This window comes from Macrobrachium rosenbergii, chromosome 32 (genome assembly GCF_040412425.1).
Source record: "Macrobrachium rosenbergii isolate ZJJX-2024 chromosome 32, ASM4041242v1, whole genome shotgun sequence".
In the NCBI taxonomy this organism is placed as follows: domain Eukaryota; kingdom Metazoa; phylum Arthropoda; class Malacostraca; order Decapoda; family Palaemonidae; genus Macrobrachium; species Macrobrachium rosenbergii.
Window position 1 is genome coordinate 14,311,625 of NC_089772.1, and position 19,089 is coordinate 14,330,713.

The 19,089-nt window shown below is 38.3% G+C and overlaps 1 protein-coding gene across 1 annotated transcript in view; it reads right to left on the reverse strand.

Moving 5' to 3' along the window:
• Positions 1 to 19,089, reverse strand: part of LOC136855725 (protein turtle homolog A-like) — a 143,710-nt gene that overhangs the window by 35,635 nt on the left and 88,986 nt on the right. The window contains exons 3-9 of the mRNA XM_067133063.1: positions 16,928 to 17,057; positions 10,652 to 10,757; positions 10,119 to 10,242; positions 8,642 to 8,752; positions 7,903 to 8,154; positions 3,028 to 3,182; positions 2,081 to 2,225 (exon numbers count right to left, since the gene is read on the reverse strand). Of these exons, the coding sequence (XP_066989164.1) occupies positions 2,081 to 2,225; positions 3,028 to 3,182; positions 7,903 to 8,154; positions 8,642 to 8,752; positions 10,119 to 10,242; positions 10,652 to 10,757; positions 16,928 to 17,057 (1,023 nt within the window). The remainder of the gene's footprint in view (positions 1 to 2,080; positions 2,226 to 3,027; positions 3,183 to 7,902; positions 8,155 to 8,641; positions 8,753 to 10,118; positions 10,243 to 10,651; positions 10,758 to 16,927; positions 17,058 to 19,089) is intronic.

The window sequence follows — 19,089 nt, forward strand, 5'->3', positions numbered from 1 at the left end:
GTTTACAAACATCAAGCTACAAATGTTGTTTAATATCCAGTTCGCGCTGCTTCGGAATTATCACCGTAGGGGAACTGTAAGTGATAAATGGCTTGGTACCCAAGTGACTCGAACGCTCGACATTACGAACCAGCGACTCCCAGTCGACGTTCAAAACCATTCGGCTATCAAGAGTGGTTTTGAATGTCAACTGGAAGTCGTTGGAGGGTACTGTCGAGCGTTCGAGTCACTTAGGTAACAAGCCATTTGTAGCTTAATGTTTGTTTATATATATATATATATATATATATATATATATATATATATATATATATATATATATATATATATATATGTATATTAACAGAGAGAGAGACACACACAGAGAGTGAGACAAAGAGAGAAATATCTTGATATTCGTAGTCAAGTCACGTCTATGCCGCGGCTTTGCTAACAGCCAGATTATGATTGCTTTCCAGCATATTTCATATTCATAATGGGAATGCTGACTCTCATTAAATATTCGGAAATATCCTCAATGGCTTTGCCCAAATCACCAGGGTTTTTCCGTGACAAAAAAAAAAAAAACTTTAACGAATTGACATAACTTTTTAAGTATATCATATAATTTCCAATCTCCATATATTTGTCTTTGTGGATTAATGATACCACTGGATACTGATGTCTTCAGCATTGGCTTGAACAAAATGTTAGTGACTGTGTATATATATATCTTGATTTAGAAAAAAATACCATGAATAATGAAATCAGTACCTCGTCAAGAAAACATGATAATGATTCTGATTTATTTAGGAAGACAAGTAAAGCAAAGAAAGGTGAACATTACGAAAATTCCGTCATGTAATGACCGAACACATTTAGATGTGTGCAAACATTCTCAAATGCAAACTGATAATATTCCGTCCCATTCTAAAAATAGCTTTCAATTTTGCGGAATCGAGAATCATAAACAGCGGAATATAATTGTTTGGGAGACGATAAATCAAGGGAGAATATTCATGGTAGTTTGAATTCTCAATAAGCAGCGTACCTCGCCGGTAGTTTGAAAAAAGAAAGGCGTGTCTTATATGTTATTCATGCGAGTTTTTTTTTTTTTTTATTCGCTCATACTTCAAAGTTTTTTTTGTCAAGACCCCCAGTTCCTTCAAATCCCTCCCTAATTCAGTATGATCGATCTCAAACCGTAACTGTAATCTTATATTCCTTCTGAAAATACATTTTACATAGTCAAAACGGCTCCAAAGAATAGGCAATCTGCTGATATTGCAAGGATGGTTTCTCTTGGGCAATACGCCCCAAGTGAAATGATTTATTCCTAATCCATAACGTTTGCTGTTATTTTGGTAGACAATTGACAGTCGATTTGGATGTGTGTATTGCGGTGTTCATTTGAAATATGATAATGTCATTATCCTGGGGTAGAGTGAGCTGATCATAAAGTATTTTTCCGTAAGACTCCGATATACATGCAAGAACAGAGAGAGAGAGAGAGAGAGAGAGAGAGAGAGAGAGAGAGAGAGAGAGAGAGAGAGAGAGAGAGAGAGATTTAACAGAAATATGATCTTCATAAATCATATAGGCGTCAAAAAAATTAAGAAAGTCTAGATGCGTGGTGTAAAGGTGTGCTTGCTCATTTGTGTGTGTGTGTGTGTGTGTGTGTGTGAGAGAGAGAGAGAGAGAGAGAGAGAGAGAGAGAGAGAGAGAGAGAGAGAGAGAGAGATTTAACAGAAATTTGACCGTTGCAGATCAAACATGCATCAAGAAAATTACTATAGATATGTATGCGATCGTGTGTGCATGAGAGAGAGAGAGAGAGAGAGAGAGAGAGACTTAACAGAAATTTGACGGTTGCAGATCAGTCATGCATCAAAGAAAATAAACAGTATAGACGGGAGCGCATGATCGCGTGTGCGTATGAGAGAGAGAGAGAGAGAGAGAGAGAGAGAGAGAGAGAGAGAGAGAGAGAGAGAGAGAGAGAGAGAGAGAGAGATTTAGTAGAAACAGCACTGTTAGAAATCACGTACACATACACATTAAAAAAAAAAAAAAAAAAAAAAGCGAAAAGGCAAAGGTGACTTACAGTGAACCTCCAAGGTGTGAGAGACGGACAGTTTGTACTCCGTCACCTTAGGGTTGGTCGCTGTGCAGGTGAGAGTCCGCCCGTGGTCGTCTGTGGTCGGCAGGAGCCGCCCTCTCCTCAGGGTCGTGTTCTGATCCAGCGACGACTGAGAGAGCGAGGGAAGAGAGAGAGCAGCAATCAATAAAAGGAGATTTGTTGCCGCCCCTGAGAATTGGATTATCGGTAGGTGGAAAGAAAAAGGGCAAAACGAATTTTCCGCTATATCTTATTTTTTTTCCCAGGTTGGTCCTTGTTCCTCATATCTCTCTCTCTCTGCGGTTGACGACTGATATAAAAGTCGTGATTGAAGATTTAATGGCATTTGTCATTCTACAAGTATGGGTATCTGTCTGGAAATGGGAGTTTTCGTTTCAAGTCCTTTTTATTTGTTGTCCATTATTCCAGTTTATCCAGTTGCAACAATAGGATGAATAATGATTACGTAAATTTCATCTAAATTTCATCTAATTACCTTCGACGTTCAGGGAGAGGTCATGTGAAAGTAATTAGCCTGACACCGTTTTCATAATGAAATCTCTGCTATCTGCTAAAATCACCGAAAAGAGATGCTGAATAATTCTAAATGGCAATGGAGAGAGAATGAAAATCTTTCAGAACCTTAGTAGACTTCATCGTGAAAGAGCTCGGATTGATTTGATACCTGAATCATTCACGTCGTCTTTTCTTCCTAACCACGCAGCTTGTTTTCGTGAAGACCTGCTGCTTCCTTTTGTCGCTTGTTTCGTCGTCGGGTAATGTCTATAATATTACTACTATTACTACTACTGGCAGTAGTTTTAATGATAATGATCACGACTTTTTATACATATGAATATATATGCCTATACAACCTACGAGTAACAAGGACTACCAGCGAGCGGCATCGAAGACAAATTCACAGGGCCCACCTGAGCAGGTAAAGGCGTGAGAGCAGACGATCCTTCGAGTTTCCAGGCGAGCGTGGCTGGCGGCCGGGACCCGGTCGTTCTACACAACAACATCGATTCGATTCCAGCCATCATTGGTTTTTCCAGGCCTTCCACTTTCACCTCTAAGGGAGGAACTGAGGGGAAGAGAGAATATCATTCTTTGTTTTTTCTTTTCCATTTAAAAGTTTTTTTTTAGCGTCTGGGAATAGCAGGTTTATGGATGAGTTACTTTAAGATGGCTGGAAAATAATGACGGAGAAAATGTATGGTGGTTACATATCCCACCCTGCTTTTATTTTTATACCATGGCGAGTGATATGTCGTATTTTACCTTATGTCTACCTAGAATGCATTCAGTAATCTAAGGACGTGAAAATTCTTGCTGTTGCAGATGTTGATGAGATGAAATAGAATGTGATTTTCAATAACCATACTGATCTGTTATCAATCTGTCAGAGGTCGATACTGATCTGTTATCAAGCTGTCAAAGGTCAATACTGATCTATTATCAATCTGTCAGAGGTCGATACTGATCTGTTATCAATCCGTCAGAGGTCGATACTGATCTGTTATCAATCCGTCAAAGGTCAATACGGATCTGTTATCAATCTGTCAAAGGTCGATACTGATCTGTTATCAATCTGTCAAAGGTCGATACTGATCTGCTATCAATCTGTCAAAGGTCGATACTGATCTGCTATCAAACTGCTTAGTGTTCAATGTTCAGCAAATATATTACTATATATCTTCAGTTTTCTTGACTGGTTGGTTGTACAGAAGTACAATCAATAAGGCGTCTGTGAGAGGACATTCTCGTTACCTTAATCTCTACCTACTTGGCTCTAACAGCCGCTCCCCTCAGTCATACTTTTGCCGATTCGTGGTTGACCCTCTGTGCAGAAAAATCGCACAGCAAATGTCGCCTCAAAAAAAAAAAAACTAGATTCATCAAAAACATTCCTGGATGCATGATACTGATGAGAGAGAGAGAGAGAGAGAGAGAGAGAGAGAGAGAGAGAGAGAGAGAGAGAGAGAGAGAGAGAGAGCTAGGTATTTTAAAGATATTGGTATCTCTTAATAAAAGTGATTTCTGTAAGGATGTGTCTTCTTGATATTGCAATATGTATATATATATATATATGTATATTATATATATATATATATATATATATATATATATATATATATATATATATATATATATATATATATATATATATATATATAAGTATGTCTGTATGTATATATAAATATATATATATTATATATGTGTATGTATATATGTATATGTATATATGTATATATTGTTTTAGCTTCTGTGTTGTGTAAAGATTTAAGCATTTTCAGTTTTCCATCCTATTTCCTTATCTCTGGTGTCTCACTGTTGGAAAAATAAAGACTAATTAGTCGCGGAGGAAATCATTCACGCGTCTTTCATCTATCGAACAGCGTCGCAAATTGTGCTATTTTGTTTGCCCAGTCAGTTCATTTATATATATATAATATATATATATATATATATATATATATATATATATATATATATATATATATATATATATATAAATGAACTGACGTACAACATATATATATATGTTGTGCGTCAGAATAAAATCTTTTAAATGTTTCTGTTAGAAAATATCCATTCGCTCATATAAGTAATATAAAAGATTATTCGATTTTTATTCGTGGAAACTGCCTTATTATTTCTCTTTATTCTTTTAAGTATTTGCTATTTTTACCTCGTGACACCCTCAAGTAATTACTGTCTTTGCATCGCTCATCAATTTGACGAAACATATTGTTCATTAAGCACGTCGATTTAACGCAATTAAAAAAAAAAAAAAAGCAAGGCTTTAAAATCTTGGTTTGAATTACATAAGATCTTCCATTTACGAAAGTTTTTATTATTATTTTTTGTACTGGGTATTTCATCTCTCGCGAAGAGAAAACGGAAACCTGAGAAATCGGCCGCTTTCCCAAGTTATGTCGGAGAAATGCTCATTGCGCCGGAGGAATGACAAAATTGTCCGAACGAGAACGCCAGGCAAGAATGCCCGGGCGAAATCCCGAGCGCAACCCGGAGAGAAATTCGGGGAGATATTTCTATCTTCATCTTGGCCTGTAGAGTAACACTGGTCGTCGCACCCTGGGATGATGTGTGTATGTATGTATATATGTACATATATATATATATATATATATATATATATATATATATATATATATATATATATATATATATATATATATATATATTACTAAAAGGACCTCATTCAAACTGGATGGTATGTAATGGAGTTATTTATTCAGAAAAAGTTTCATGCTTTCTTGGACAAACAGTGGAATTGAATGAGGTCCTTTTAGTAATTCTGCTAATGCACAGAACAATTGTGTATGTGATAAAGTCAATATATATATATATATATATATATATATATATATATATATATATATATATATATATCTACATATCTACACATTATATATAGAAGCTTCGACGAAAAGCCACTGGGTCCCGTTTAAGCATTCAACTTTCCAAGTGAAAGTGGAAAAAGTAATTCGGGGCCCCAAGTTTAAAGTTCACTCATCTTTTATGTATGTCTGAGTTAAAATTAAACGGTGCAACCGCCGGGGAGACACACGTACTCATTGGAAATGGTATTTCTTTGTTCCATGTTGCCGCATTGGGCAAAGCTAATTTTCGATGGCAATTACTACAGACCGGATAAATGTAGTGTAATCAGTCTTTTATTGTTCCCTCTCAACGAGAAAAGCTAAATTGCAGCCAGTTTGATGTTTTAGGGATTAATTGCGTGTAGTATGTTTTTCACGTTTCTTGATAACCTCCACGCTGTAGAATGTCTAACACTGCTAATGAAAACGACGCGCATAAAACCGGTTATTCCGGATGTTAGTCTAAATTAACTGGCAGTATTTTAAAGCTGTGCGCGCGCGCACACTCACACACGCACACACACATGTGTTTGTGTATACATTATATATATATATATATATATTATATAATATATATGTGTATATATATATATATATATATATATATATATATATATATATATATAAATATATGTATATGTATATGTACAGTAAACGCCCACTGAATGTATGATGAATGTTTACATAACTTATATATCATTTTCACTCACTCTTATACACACTAACACACACACATTTATTTAAATTATATATATATATATATATATATATATATATATATATATATATATATTTATATATATATATATTGTGTGTGTGTGTATGTGTGTTAGTGTGTATAAGAGTGAGAGCGAAAAAGGAAATGCATGTATAACTTTGTGATGTGAACTGATATCTTTAGTGGGGGTTTACCGTACCCAGATAATTCAGTGTTCCTCAGCGATAATACAGAGGTACTGCGGAGTTTGGCGAAGGAAGCTGAACACTTTTGTAGGAAGAGACCTTTCAGAAATTCTAGTCAAGAAAAATAAAATTACGAACATGGAAGAAAAGAATGCCGGGAAGACAGGGCAGTTAATGTTGGCATGGATAGTTGAGGGGTGAAGGAAGGAATATGAGAAATCTGCTACGGCTGTGGAAGCAGAAGTTGCTGTGGGTGTCTAAACTGAATCGTGACCGTTACGTACAAACAAATATATAAAAATAAGGTGAAAACTCTCTGGAACAAGTGGAAATGAGGAAAAGTGCAGAATTATGTGAAGATATGGTAATGAATGTTAGCAGAATTTGACAAGAGACCCATTGCACTGAGAGGTGGTTTGGTCATGACAGGAGAATGGAGGAAGATAAGCAGATGGACCGTGCGTATCATTTTGAACTCCTGTGAGGATGAAGGTGAGGGAGACAGAAAGAAAGTGCTGGCTAGAGAGAGAGAGAGAGAGAGAGAGAGAGAGAGAGAGAGAGAGAGAGAGAGAGAGAGAGAGAGAGAGGTGGTTAGTCTTCACATACAGGACTCGAGTCAGTTTTGTGGCGCGTGTGTAAGAGTGATCAGTACCCTTCTGACGAATTTTTTTTCAGCAGTAAGATAACTAACGAAAGATTTGGAAGTTTTCTGCACAAGATGTTCATCCTCGATTCAGAAGGTAAAGTATGAACGTGGCAGTGACTTGCTCTTCTCTGGAGCCACCTCATTTCAAGGAGAAGAACTTTCTGAATTTTTAGTAGTTTACTAAGATACGTTTCCAATGCAATGCACCAGGACTGTATCACAGATAGGTTCCTTTTACTCATACACATCTGTACAACTAAATTGTTGAAAAGCACTGAGGTAAATGTGCACTAGGTTAACCAAACTTTTTATATATCATTAAATATATGTGTGTAAAAATAGAATATTTATTCAGATCAGTGGTTCTTAACCTAAATATGTGTGTAAAAATAGAATATTTATTCAGATCAGTGGTTCTTAAACTTTTTATTACAACCCCCCCTCTAAGAGTTGGTCCTTTCCTCCACGCCCCCACCCCTTGCCTCTATGAGTAAAATTCCCTCCCAGATTGAAAGGAAAATGAAAAAAAGATAAAGAGAATTTTTATTCTTAAGCCCAACGAGTCTAACTGGAGTAGTATAGACTATAGGAAACTGACGTTTACATTTTTTTTCATAAACGTCTGAATATTAGTTCCTCACTCTTGTTAAGAGAATATCGAATATCAGTAGAGAGTTTTTAAATTTTCCTCAGGGCTCGCGCCTCGCCTGGAAATTGCTGACCCTTCCCCCCACCCCCGAGGTTAAGAAACACTGATTTCAATGGATAATCCTGTGAGTATCTCCGTCATTCGCCAGGCAAAAAGCAAAAAGAAAAAAAAGTAACGAATATTGGTGATGATAACTTACGATAGACTTGTATAGTGAGGACGCGAGACCTTGGCTGGGTAAGATTAGTGTTGAAAGCAATGCACTTGAGCTCTCTCCCATTATCTTCTCTCCGGAGCCCGGCCAAGTGCAGCATCACGCTCACCATCGGGAGGGGCTGGGAGCCCAGACTGCCCGGTAGACTGACTTCGGGCTCTAAGTTATAAGCCTGATCGGTCGATGATTTCAGGATCATGTCTCCAGACATCCACTGTACCACCGGAGGTGGATATCCTGGGTGAAAGAGAAATAGTTTGATTTAATGTTCGTTCTTGCGAATCCGTAAGATAAAATGATACGAGTCATGTCTTCAAAAAATACTCGTAGTAGTGGCGTGACTCTTGAAATGGAGAAACAAATCCACAGTTGTGTATCTGCACATATGTTTAGAGGTGAATCTGTACAGAGTGCTCTCGGGAAACTGTACAGATTTATCTTTAAATATATGTACACGCATAACTGTAGACTTGTTTCTCCAGTAATGTCTTTATTAAAAAAGATGAATTGACAGCACTGATGCAAGTTATTTTATCTTTAAATATATGTACACACAAACTGTAGACTTGTTGCTCCAGTAATGTCTTTATTATCAAAGATAAATTGGCAGCACTGATTTCAAGTTATTGTATGTTCAGTTTTCGATTACTCAAGGCTGTCAGTATGCAGAACAAGAAACGGCAAGGAGGCATCTTTTGTTAGAATTCCAGACGATACAACTTACCCCCATACGCTCGACAAGACAGCATGACTCTCTTGAATTGCTCGTGTGGGCCGACCACTTTACTCACGATTCCGCCGTCCATATCAAACACCTCGAGTCCTCGTATTTCCTCTGGAAAAGCAACAGCGTTGTTTGTCTGAGAGAAGACTCGAGTTACCAGTCATTCAAAAAACAAGATCATTAATCATGGTTGGAAGTCGTTTTTGGTGCCTTTGGAAATCCAAAAATTAAGTTAATCGCGTTGTTGTTGTAACCGCTTCTTATCACTTGAGTATAGCGTTTCTGTGAGATTTTCGTTTCACTCTAATATTACACAAAAATGAATGATATAAAACAGTAATCCATTGGGTGACTTCAAATAAAACCATACGACAGTCACTCTCCCATATTTATCTGCTGAATCAAAGATGATACCGTGTTGAAAAGACTCCCCACGGTCCCCAAACCCGTTGTATACGCGTACAGAAACCCACTGTACACTTATACAAAAACCTATTATGATTTCGTCGACCCACTTTACGTAACCTAAACATTTCACCTCCATTTTGCTAGCATTTTAGAGTTTCCCTGGTACAACCGTAATGCCTTTCGGCAATTTTTATTGCAAACTTTTCAGTCTGGCTTTCGATGAGCGCGTTTTCATTCGAACGCAAATATAACCTAGTCTGTGAAATAAGGAACGAATTACATTGGCTTTTGATGGCGGTTTCAAAGCTTTAACATTTTTATTCAATGGGTTTTTGAAGGGGGGCAGGCCATGCGTACTAACCATATCCTTTGGAAAATATCAGCATTTGTCAAAAAATGATGTCAGGGCCATACCAGTGATCGAGCACTGAAAAATTTGTAGTTGTTGGTACCTGAGTAAATTTATTAAATCATCTTGCTTGTGAACCCTTGTTTCTCTACGATCCCTAAACTCAGAATTCAGTGGTTCTTAACCTTTTTGAGAGTGTGCACTCCTTTCAAATCAGCAGTCAGTTCTCGCACCCCCTGAATTGCTGGAAGGAAAGAAAGCTAAATTACGAAGTTGGTACGATGTGTATTAATAGCAAAACCACTTAATAATAATAATAATAATAATAAAAATAATAATAATAATAATAATAATAATTATTATTATTATTATTATTATTATTATTATTATTATTATTATTATTATTATTGCTAATAGATTCACAATTTCGTGAAAAACAATCTGAGTATTAAAAATCCACAATTATATGGTAATACATTTACTATATAATTGTGGATTTTTATTACTCACATAATTATTATTATTAGTTATTTATTTTTTTTACAAAAAAAAATAACGTGCGTATATTAAAGTACATTTTGCTTTAATTATTCATAGGCATCCTCGCGCCCCTTAGGAACCGGCTTCGCACCCCCGGTTAAGAACCACTGCCCTGATTACTGATGAATGCTTGAATTTTCCCGTCATTTTCCAATTCTCATCTATTTGTCACCTACTTACCATGAACAGTGAGCTTCAGAAGTGCCATCATAGTCTGCGACGTCATGAAATCAACTCTGCAGGTGTAGTTTCCCGCATCTGCTAATATCACTCCTTCAACTTCAAGGTATCCGATACGACCATTCTGTCAAACGTCAAGGAAACAAGAAGAAATCAGAGGCGTTGGAAACAAATGGAACCGATCTAAAGAACAGGCATCAAGGTGATGGTTCAAGGAGGAAGCTAAGAAGAAATTGGTTTGGTATGTGGTTTTGATATGATGCGCGTTTTTCGCCTGATTCATGTTGCTAAGGTTTTCCGTTACTTTTTATAACTGTACTAATTTTTGACGTCGTTAATTTTTCGTTGAAATATAGCTCAGTTACTTTAAATTCTCCGTAAGATTGGTTTGACTCAGTATTAAGGAAATACACTTCGTTTCCCTAAGTATTTACGACGGTTCTTATCATTATTAAAGAAATACACTTCGTTTCCCTATAAGTGTTTATGACGAAAAGTCTCATTTTCTAAGCAGGAGAATAAGCGTTCCTTACCTTCACGTTCGGGAAATCTTTGTCTAAGGCAAACTTGGATCTTGTTGCGAGATCGGAATTGTCATGGATTTTGTGACGTCCACTTGCCGCCTCTCTCGCGTCGAAGCTGTAAAGGGGAAATCTCGCGTGAAAAGTTAAAAGTATACCTTAGTTTTACCAGACCACTGAGCTGATTAACAGCTCTCCTAGGGCTGGCCCGAAAGATTAGACTTATTTTACGTGGCTAAGAACCAATTGGTTACTTAGCAACGGGACGTACAGCTTATCTTACGTGAAACTTAGAAAGAAACACTTAGAATGCATTTCAAGAAGGAAATGACACATCTGGATGGTTACCTTAGATCCTCTCAATGAATACATTTTTTCAGGCCTCGCAAAATAAAGGACACGGGAGAACAAAGAAAAATAAAGAAAAACAGTTTCTTAGTTCAGTTGCAGGGGGGCTGAGTGGTCAGCAAAGTGGCTGGTACCCAAGATCAGTCTCAGGGTCAGGACAGCCCTAAAGTGGAAGACTGCAGTATCTGCAAAAATACAAACCTGATAAAAATCGTAGATTCTGCTTTTTTCCCTTGTCTTACTACTGATTTTGCAGATACTGCAAATGTGACCCCCTAGATGAAGCATTGATGAATCATTCTGAAACTGCAGAACTTGTGTATTGGTGTTTCACGAGCCCAATAGGTGTCATATCTCAATTTAAAAAATTTTGCAGATACTGCAATTATCCATTTTAGGGCAGAGGAGGCAAGAGTAGGCCAGGAAATTAAGCCTAAATGCATATTCAAGAAACGGGTTTTTCTTAGGAAGGCTTGCTTAGTCTTGCTCAGAATCTGAATATGACAGTTCTTTATTCATCCAGAAAAGGAATCCTCTGGCGTTTCTTGTGTTTTATTCTATCTTGCTTTTAGCAGATTTTTCTGAGAGTATTTAATTTCCTTGATTTATGAAAACCTCTGGCAATGTGGTAATAAACTACAGCAGCAAAACTGTCTTCTCTAAATGGCATAAGTTGTCACCTTTGCCGAGAAGGCTGCGTTTTCACCAGAGCGGCGTCGGTAGGATGTGTGGGGCACGCGCGAGCGGGTTTTAATGCATTCATTGGTAACTTCTGGTGGACTTCCAGCAGAAGTTTCGGCGATTTCTCGCCAGGGAAAAGTCTCCTCTCTCTTGGAGTTTCAACCTTCAAACAGCGGCAGAAAATGGAACCCGGCAAGCTCTCACCGCAGAGTTTGTAATCAAATTTCTTGCCGATCTCAGTTCTGCTAGACAAAAGGAAAAAAAAAAAAAAAGTAACCATGCGGAGCGCACTGGTAAAGATATTCTGCCTGTCTCGTATATTTCTTGAGAGATTTCATGATGCCTTTATCGTCCTTTCAAATATCTTCATCATTTATGTACATATGCTGAATTGCCCTTTGACGTTTTACCATTACGGTGGCACCCCGTAAGACGGGGTATTATAACCACAAGCCCAAGGTAAATATGTGATTCTCAGACTCATAACTCTTTTATATAGATGTAAAATGATCGGTAACTTTTATTTGGAACACGCTGCCGTTCCTCACGAGCTGCATGAGCTTGACTGTCGAAAGTGGTGGGTCAACAAACAGGATTTCGGAGGAGGGCTGGGTATACACGACGCTGTTTCTCTTTCGGTTTACTTACTGCTTTGGCGAGATCTCGCGCGAGAATTTGTACCGTGGGTACCAAGGTCTAGAGAATATTCTCTAGAACCTGAACATGAAATCGAGCGAATTCTCCAACATGTTGGTTATCTGTCGCACAAGTTCAAGCTTCAGTGAGTTTGACGATCGCGAATAAAGGTCATTATTATCTTCCACTCCCCTTTTTAGTTTTCTGTAAAAGAAAGCTATTATGCCGGCTTTGTCTGTCCGTCCGAACTTTTTCTCCCCGCCCTCAGATCTTAAAAAGTACTGAGGCTAGGGGGCTGCAAATTGGTATGTTGATCATCCATCCTCCAATCATCAAACATACCAAGTTGCAGCCCTCTAGCCTCAGTAGTTTTTATTTTATTTAAGGTTAAAGTTAGCCATAATCGTGCTTCTGGCAACGCAACAACACAGGCCACCGCGGCCGGCTGAGACCACAGAAAGATTGATCTACTTTCGGTGGCGTTGATTATACACTGTAGCGGCTGTACAGAAAACTCGATTGCGCCGCAGAAACTTCGGCGAATTTTTCACTTTTTTGTTGTTGTTGAGTACTTTAATATCTACATACATTCTAGCATTCTATTTCTTATACGCGTACACACATTCCCTCACGCTTACTCTTGCACATGATTTTCGCACTAGATGGCATTTGAAGAATGACACTGAGAAACAGCTTAAGAGAATTTGAGCGATAATATCTCGAGGCCGTCCCAGGTAACGTAGTACCCTCCTCTAATAAAACTGTGAGACATCTCTTGAAACAAGAAGGAGATTTTTATAAACTGAGTGAATACGTCCACCGCTCCTTCATTTCTTAATCAGCACTGTCTGAGTCCGTCGCTCAAAAGTCCGGGGGATGCATTACTTCTCGTGGCGGTTGCTATTTCAAGAAATTCTTCCTTACAAATTCTGTACTAAAGGACCGAAAGGAATAAGTAGGAATAAGTGGGTTTCAGAGCCGTAGTTTGGAAAACATTCCCATTACATTATAATTAATATGTATGTAATTTTTATGATTCGAGAAATACGAAAATAATTGTGTAGGGTAAAAAAAAAAAATGCATCGGATCAGACGAACATTTCTTACTTTTATCTGAGTTGAAAGGATGAGTGATGCCTTTATAAAACAAAAATGATGTTTTTTGGCAACTCTTATGTAACATGAAATGTTAAAGTGTGTGTGTGTGTGTGTTTGAGAGAGAGAGAGAGAGAGAGAGAGAGAGAGAGAGATGAGTACTGCTAAAACATCAAAGGAAGAAATGAATAGTTTGAGAGAGAGAGAGAGAGAGAGAGAGAGAGAGAGAGAGAGAGAGAGAGAGAGAGAGAGAGAGAGAGATTTGAGTACTATTAAAGCATCACAGGGAGAGATGAATATAGCAAGACAGAGCCATCTGTGTATGTGTGTGTGTTAGAGAGAGAGAGAGAGAGAGAGAGAGAGAGAGAGAGAGAGACAGAGAGAGAGAGAGAGAGAGATTTGAATACTTCTAAAACATCACAGGGAGAGGTGTATATAGCAAGACAGAGCCTTAATTTGAAAATGGAAACGGTATCAGAATACTGTACGTTTTTTCATACGAATTCTACGCTCAGCTGTTGTCAAAATCTCTGTGGTTGTTAACATTTGAATCATGCAGTAAGTATACGTCGACGTTTTCTCACAAAACGCCAATACTTATAATGCTTTCTTGACTAACAACCAAAATAAATCTTTCGCGTCAAAACTAATAAATTAGGCTTTTATAGAAACGCCCGGTTTTCTTAACATAAGTGGAAATTCATCGTTATTTATAAAGAAAAAAGCTTAAACTTCCTCCTGGCACTCAAGGATGAGAGGACAATTACCCTAAATCTCGAGTGCCATTGATTGTTGGAATTCAGCCCCCTCTCTGTACAGGTGCTAATACTCTTCCCATAACTCATGGAGATGTAAATTGGCTATTACTTTTCTCAGAAAATATTGTTAGTGACTTTCATTAAATCTCCAAATTTATCCAGACAATATGGATGCATGGTCGAGGCAGAAATAGCTTTTATGATTTCCCAGAAGAATGTCTCACGCGTCCTCACGGCCCAGGTAAAAGCTATACCGGTAAGAGGGATTCTCAGTAATAATTACAATAAGCGCAGAAAAGCAACGGTAACAAACGTAATCATGTCAAGAAGACACTCGTTTCATCTCCTGCCGTATTCTCCAGATAATAGGATGAAAGTCAAATTCTGACGTTACAGGTGAATGGAAACAGGAAATTTACGTGATGCAGCGGTGCGTGCTTATGAGCCGAGCATAAAATCATCATCGAATATCGGCGAATTTTCAAAGATGCGTTTTTGCATGTTCCCGTGAGAAATCATCAGACGTGAAACGCAAATTCCTCTGTAGACAGAAAGCGCATTGGCTCACGCAGAAACGCTCGTACACAAAGACGTTCGAACTGGCATGTCTTCCTTTGATAAATATCTCTGTGGCACTGTGATCTTCCCGTATTTTTTCTTGATTAGCTTTTTTTTTTGTGTACAGGAAAAGAGCAGTTGTAGTTAGTAATGTTCAAATATATAGGCATACTTTCATATCTATTAACCTTCAGTAGGTGTCAGTTCATGTTTACAGTAAAAACAGATACCGTAGTACTTGCTGTCGTAGTAGCATCTGCAAAATATGCCGGGATGGACAAAAATGATTTTTGGGAGATGCTGTATGTAACTCCCAGCCACGGCCTATGAAACTCTCAACCGCGGCCCATGAAACTTTCAGCCACAGCCATATGGTGGCCTGTGTTGTTGGCACCTATAGCGGTGTCAGGTGCACGATCATGGCTAACTGTAACCTTAAATAGAATAAAAACTACTGAGGCTAGACGGCTGCAATTTGGTAAGTTTGATGATTGGAGGGTGGATGATCAACGTACCAATTTGCAGCCCCCTAGCCTCAGTAGTTTTTAAGATCTGAGGGCGGACGGAGAGACAAAAAGCCAATTCGTCATTTTTCTTTTACAGAAAACTAACTAACCCGAAAGGTTATAGAAGCTTTTTGCGCCCAAAGCCTCTTTTGAAGAAGATTAATTCTAGATCCTCGGGGATTCGCTACTGCATAATCACATGTCCTTTGAAGTTCCTTAACCGCTTATGAAAACGGCTTTGGTCTGCTGTTCGATCTGTTATTCCAATAGATTCTAGAGAGATTACCTTTGTCTACCTTTGTGTTACAGAACTGAGTATCGCTCTTCACATATACGTACATAAATACATACATGTATAACTGAATCACGAAAATATGGAACGTGATGAATATCTAAATAAATGCTAAGTAAAGGACAGCAAGTCGAAAGGCCTAGCACCACTCCGTTGTTTCACTTTCCTTCGTGGTATTGCCTTTATTTATACATACACACATACATACGTCCTGTACATACATACTGTCACCGGTGCGTTCATCTTCCAGTTACTAAAAGCAAGGACGATTCCCTTTGCAGAAAAGTAACACATGTGAAGCATATGTGTTCACACGGAACAAGCACGCCACAGGGGCCACTGACTTGAAATTCAAGCTCCCAAAGAATGGTGGTTCCAACCTCCCACCGCAGCAGACCCCCCAACACTGCAGCAGTAACTGATCCTGATACAGAGCAGATCATTTTTTCATTGCTCTGGCGGAGGCGCGAACTCGCGACATCTGAACGCGACCATTCCAGCGGTCCAGGTGTATACCACCCTGCTCCAGTCTGTTCTACACAGGCGCGCATAACTAACCAATTATTCCAAATTTCTTTTCTGTTGTCTTCCATCCAAACCCATACAATCTCTGTCTTCTTCTCCCCGTCCCTCCACAAATTGCATTTTAATGTGACATGACCTTTATTACGGGTCAGGAAACCCAGCGATTATCTGGCGGCTTTCACACTGCAATGAACGTAAGAGGGGAATTATCACTGGGAGCAGGGGATGTTCAGTTCCTATTTAGGAATGTCGATATTGACTAAAAAGTTCTCATGGCAGCGTGAGTTTTGAAATGGAGAAACAAATCCACAGTTATGTGTGGGTACAAATATATTTAAAAATAAATCTGAACACAGAGCTCTCGGGAATTTGTTCAATTCCACTTTTCAGTGTGAGTGAAAGTTGGAATCGAACTGATTTCCAGAAAGCTGTCTGTTTAGATTTATTTTTAAGTACATTTGTACCCATACATAACTGAATTTGTTTCTGTGGGTACCAATATATTTTAGAAATAAATCTTAACAGAGAGCTTGCGGGAATCTGTTCGATTCCCCATGTCAATCCTTTTCAATCTGAATAAAAAGGGGAATCGAACTGATTCCCGAAAGCTCTCCGTTTAGATTTATTTTTAAAAATACATTTGTACCCAGTGGATATGTTTCTCCATAGATACTGATTCCATCTGAAGTGTTCAGAAGCTCCACTAAATGGCTTTATGTCGTTACAAAAGTGCATCACAAAACTAAAACTACATCCTTAGGTGTCAAAAAAAAAAAAAACTGCATACTACCTGTATTCAGTTACAAACCGACTGCCCTAGCACGCACATACATAAAACATAGTATAATATTGCAGGTCAGGCAGGCATAAATTGCAGGTCAAGACTTACCTATAAAACGGTTTTGTTGACTGATCCTTATACCATAAGATTAAGGTAGGCCTGTCAGCCGGAAGTGGAAGTTCGCACGGAAGTTGCGCTCTCTGTCCAGCTAGTGTTACCCTCGACACAGACGTCGTTGCTGAAAGAGTGAGCAAAATGATAATTTAGATTGCATATATACATATATATATATATATATCTAATAAAAGGTGCCCATAAAAAACAACAGAAGGGTAGAAAGTTCTAGGTGTATTTCGGAGACACTGTCCGTCTCCCTCAACAGGCAGGTAATGAATGAAATAAGAGTTACAGAGCAGTGGTATTTATACCGGTGAAGGAATATTCCACTGCTCTGTGACTCTTATTTCATTCGTTATATATGCCTGTTCGGGGAGACAGATAGTGTCTCTGAAATATAGCTACATTTTCTACATTTTTTGGGGCGTTTTTATTGGTTCCTTTCATTAGGTGGATTTCTGTTTTGACGGAAAATATTTCATAGTCATATATATATATATATATATATATATATATATATATATATATATATATATATATATATATATATATATATATATAATATACATGTACATATATTTTGAGATTTTGAAGTCTTTGACGCTGAAAAAACACATCAGAAGTTAGGTTTCTTAAGATTAAAAGAAATCGTATTCAAAAGGAAAGGTCCGCAAATTTCAGAAGACAGTAAATTAAAACCATAAAGAAATGGATCTCTTTTACAGTAAGTTACAAATAAGATAAGGAAAAAAAAGAATTATAATAAAGTGGAGAAATAAGTCGCCAAATAGACCAGCAAAGCGAGTAATATGCAAGCCATTTTACCAAATCGCCCGAATCGGGGGGAAAAAAATCGTTCTGCAATATTACTTTTTGGGTGCCTGGCGCGATAGAATATGGCTCTGAATAAAGAGTATTTGTAACTAGGACGAACAAACAAATAACAAGTAAAAAATTGCGCCGAAGTTTCTTCGGCGCAATCGAGTTTTCTGTACAGCCGCTACCGCGTGTAATCAAGGCCGCCGAAAATATGTCTATCTTTCGGTGGTCTCGGTATAATGCTGCTTGAGCCGAGGCCCATGAAACTCTCAGCTAGTCCTGGTGGCCTGTGTTGTTGAGTTGTCAGAAGCACGATTATGGCTAACTTTAACTTTAAGTAAAATAAAAACTACTGAGGCTAGATGGCTGCAATTTGGTTTGTTTGATTATTGGAGGGTGGATGATCAAATACCAATTTGCAGCCCTCTAGCCTCAGTAGCTTTTAAGATCTGAGAGCGGACAGAAAAAGTGGGGACAGAAAGAAGTGCGGACGGACAGACAAAGCCGGCACAACAGTTTTCTTTTACAGAAAACTAAAAAGCCTGTAACAGGGGAATTGGAAAGAGCCGTATGCAGTTGAGCATTGTGTAATAGTGGGAAAATAGATTGCCTGTGTAACACAAAGGCCAAATAGACTGAAATTGGAGGTGATGAACTTTAGGTGGTCAGAGAAAACGATTTCGAATCGATGGCAATAATTTTTGCTTTCATGATGATTGGGGATCGTTGCAGACGACAGAAAGATCACATTTCAAGGTCTACCCCGCTCAGATATTGACGCATCATATTTAAAAAAAAAAAACCGTTGCGTAAGTATTACGTCATATCCAAAGTAAAAAAAAATGTGTTTTCGCAAGCGTATTTGAAAGGAAGGGTAGCTCGAAATCCCGAGGCGCGTCTTTGAACCAAAGAGACAGAGTACAGAATATAAAGCCTTCATAGCTGCGGTGAGGTGAACTTTCATCTGATTGTCGAATGTTTTACCAAAGCTAATGAACCCCGCAGGGAGTTAGGGCCGTCAGTGCGCGTCACGCGGTGCGCTGTAGGCACTACTTTCTTTGCAGCGTGCATTCCTTAGGCCCCTAGCTGCAACCCCTTTCGTTCCTTTTACTGTACCTCCTTTCATGTTCTCTTTCTTCCATCTTAATTTACACCTTCTCCTAACAATTGATTCATAGTGCAACTGCTTTGAGGTTTTCCTCCTGTTACACCTTTCAGACTTTTACCGTCAATTTCCGCTTTCAGGGCTGAATAACCTCACTGGTCCCAGTGCTTGGCCTTTGGCCTAAATTCTGTATTCAGTTCGACAAAGCATTCAGAACTGTGGTGAACTT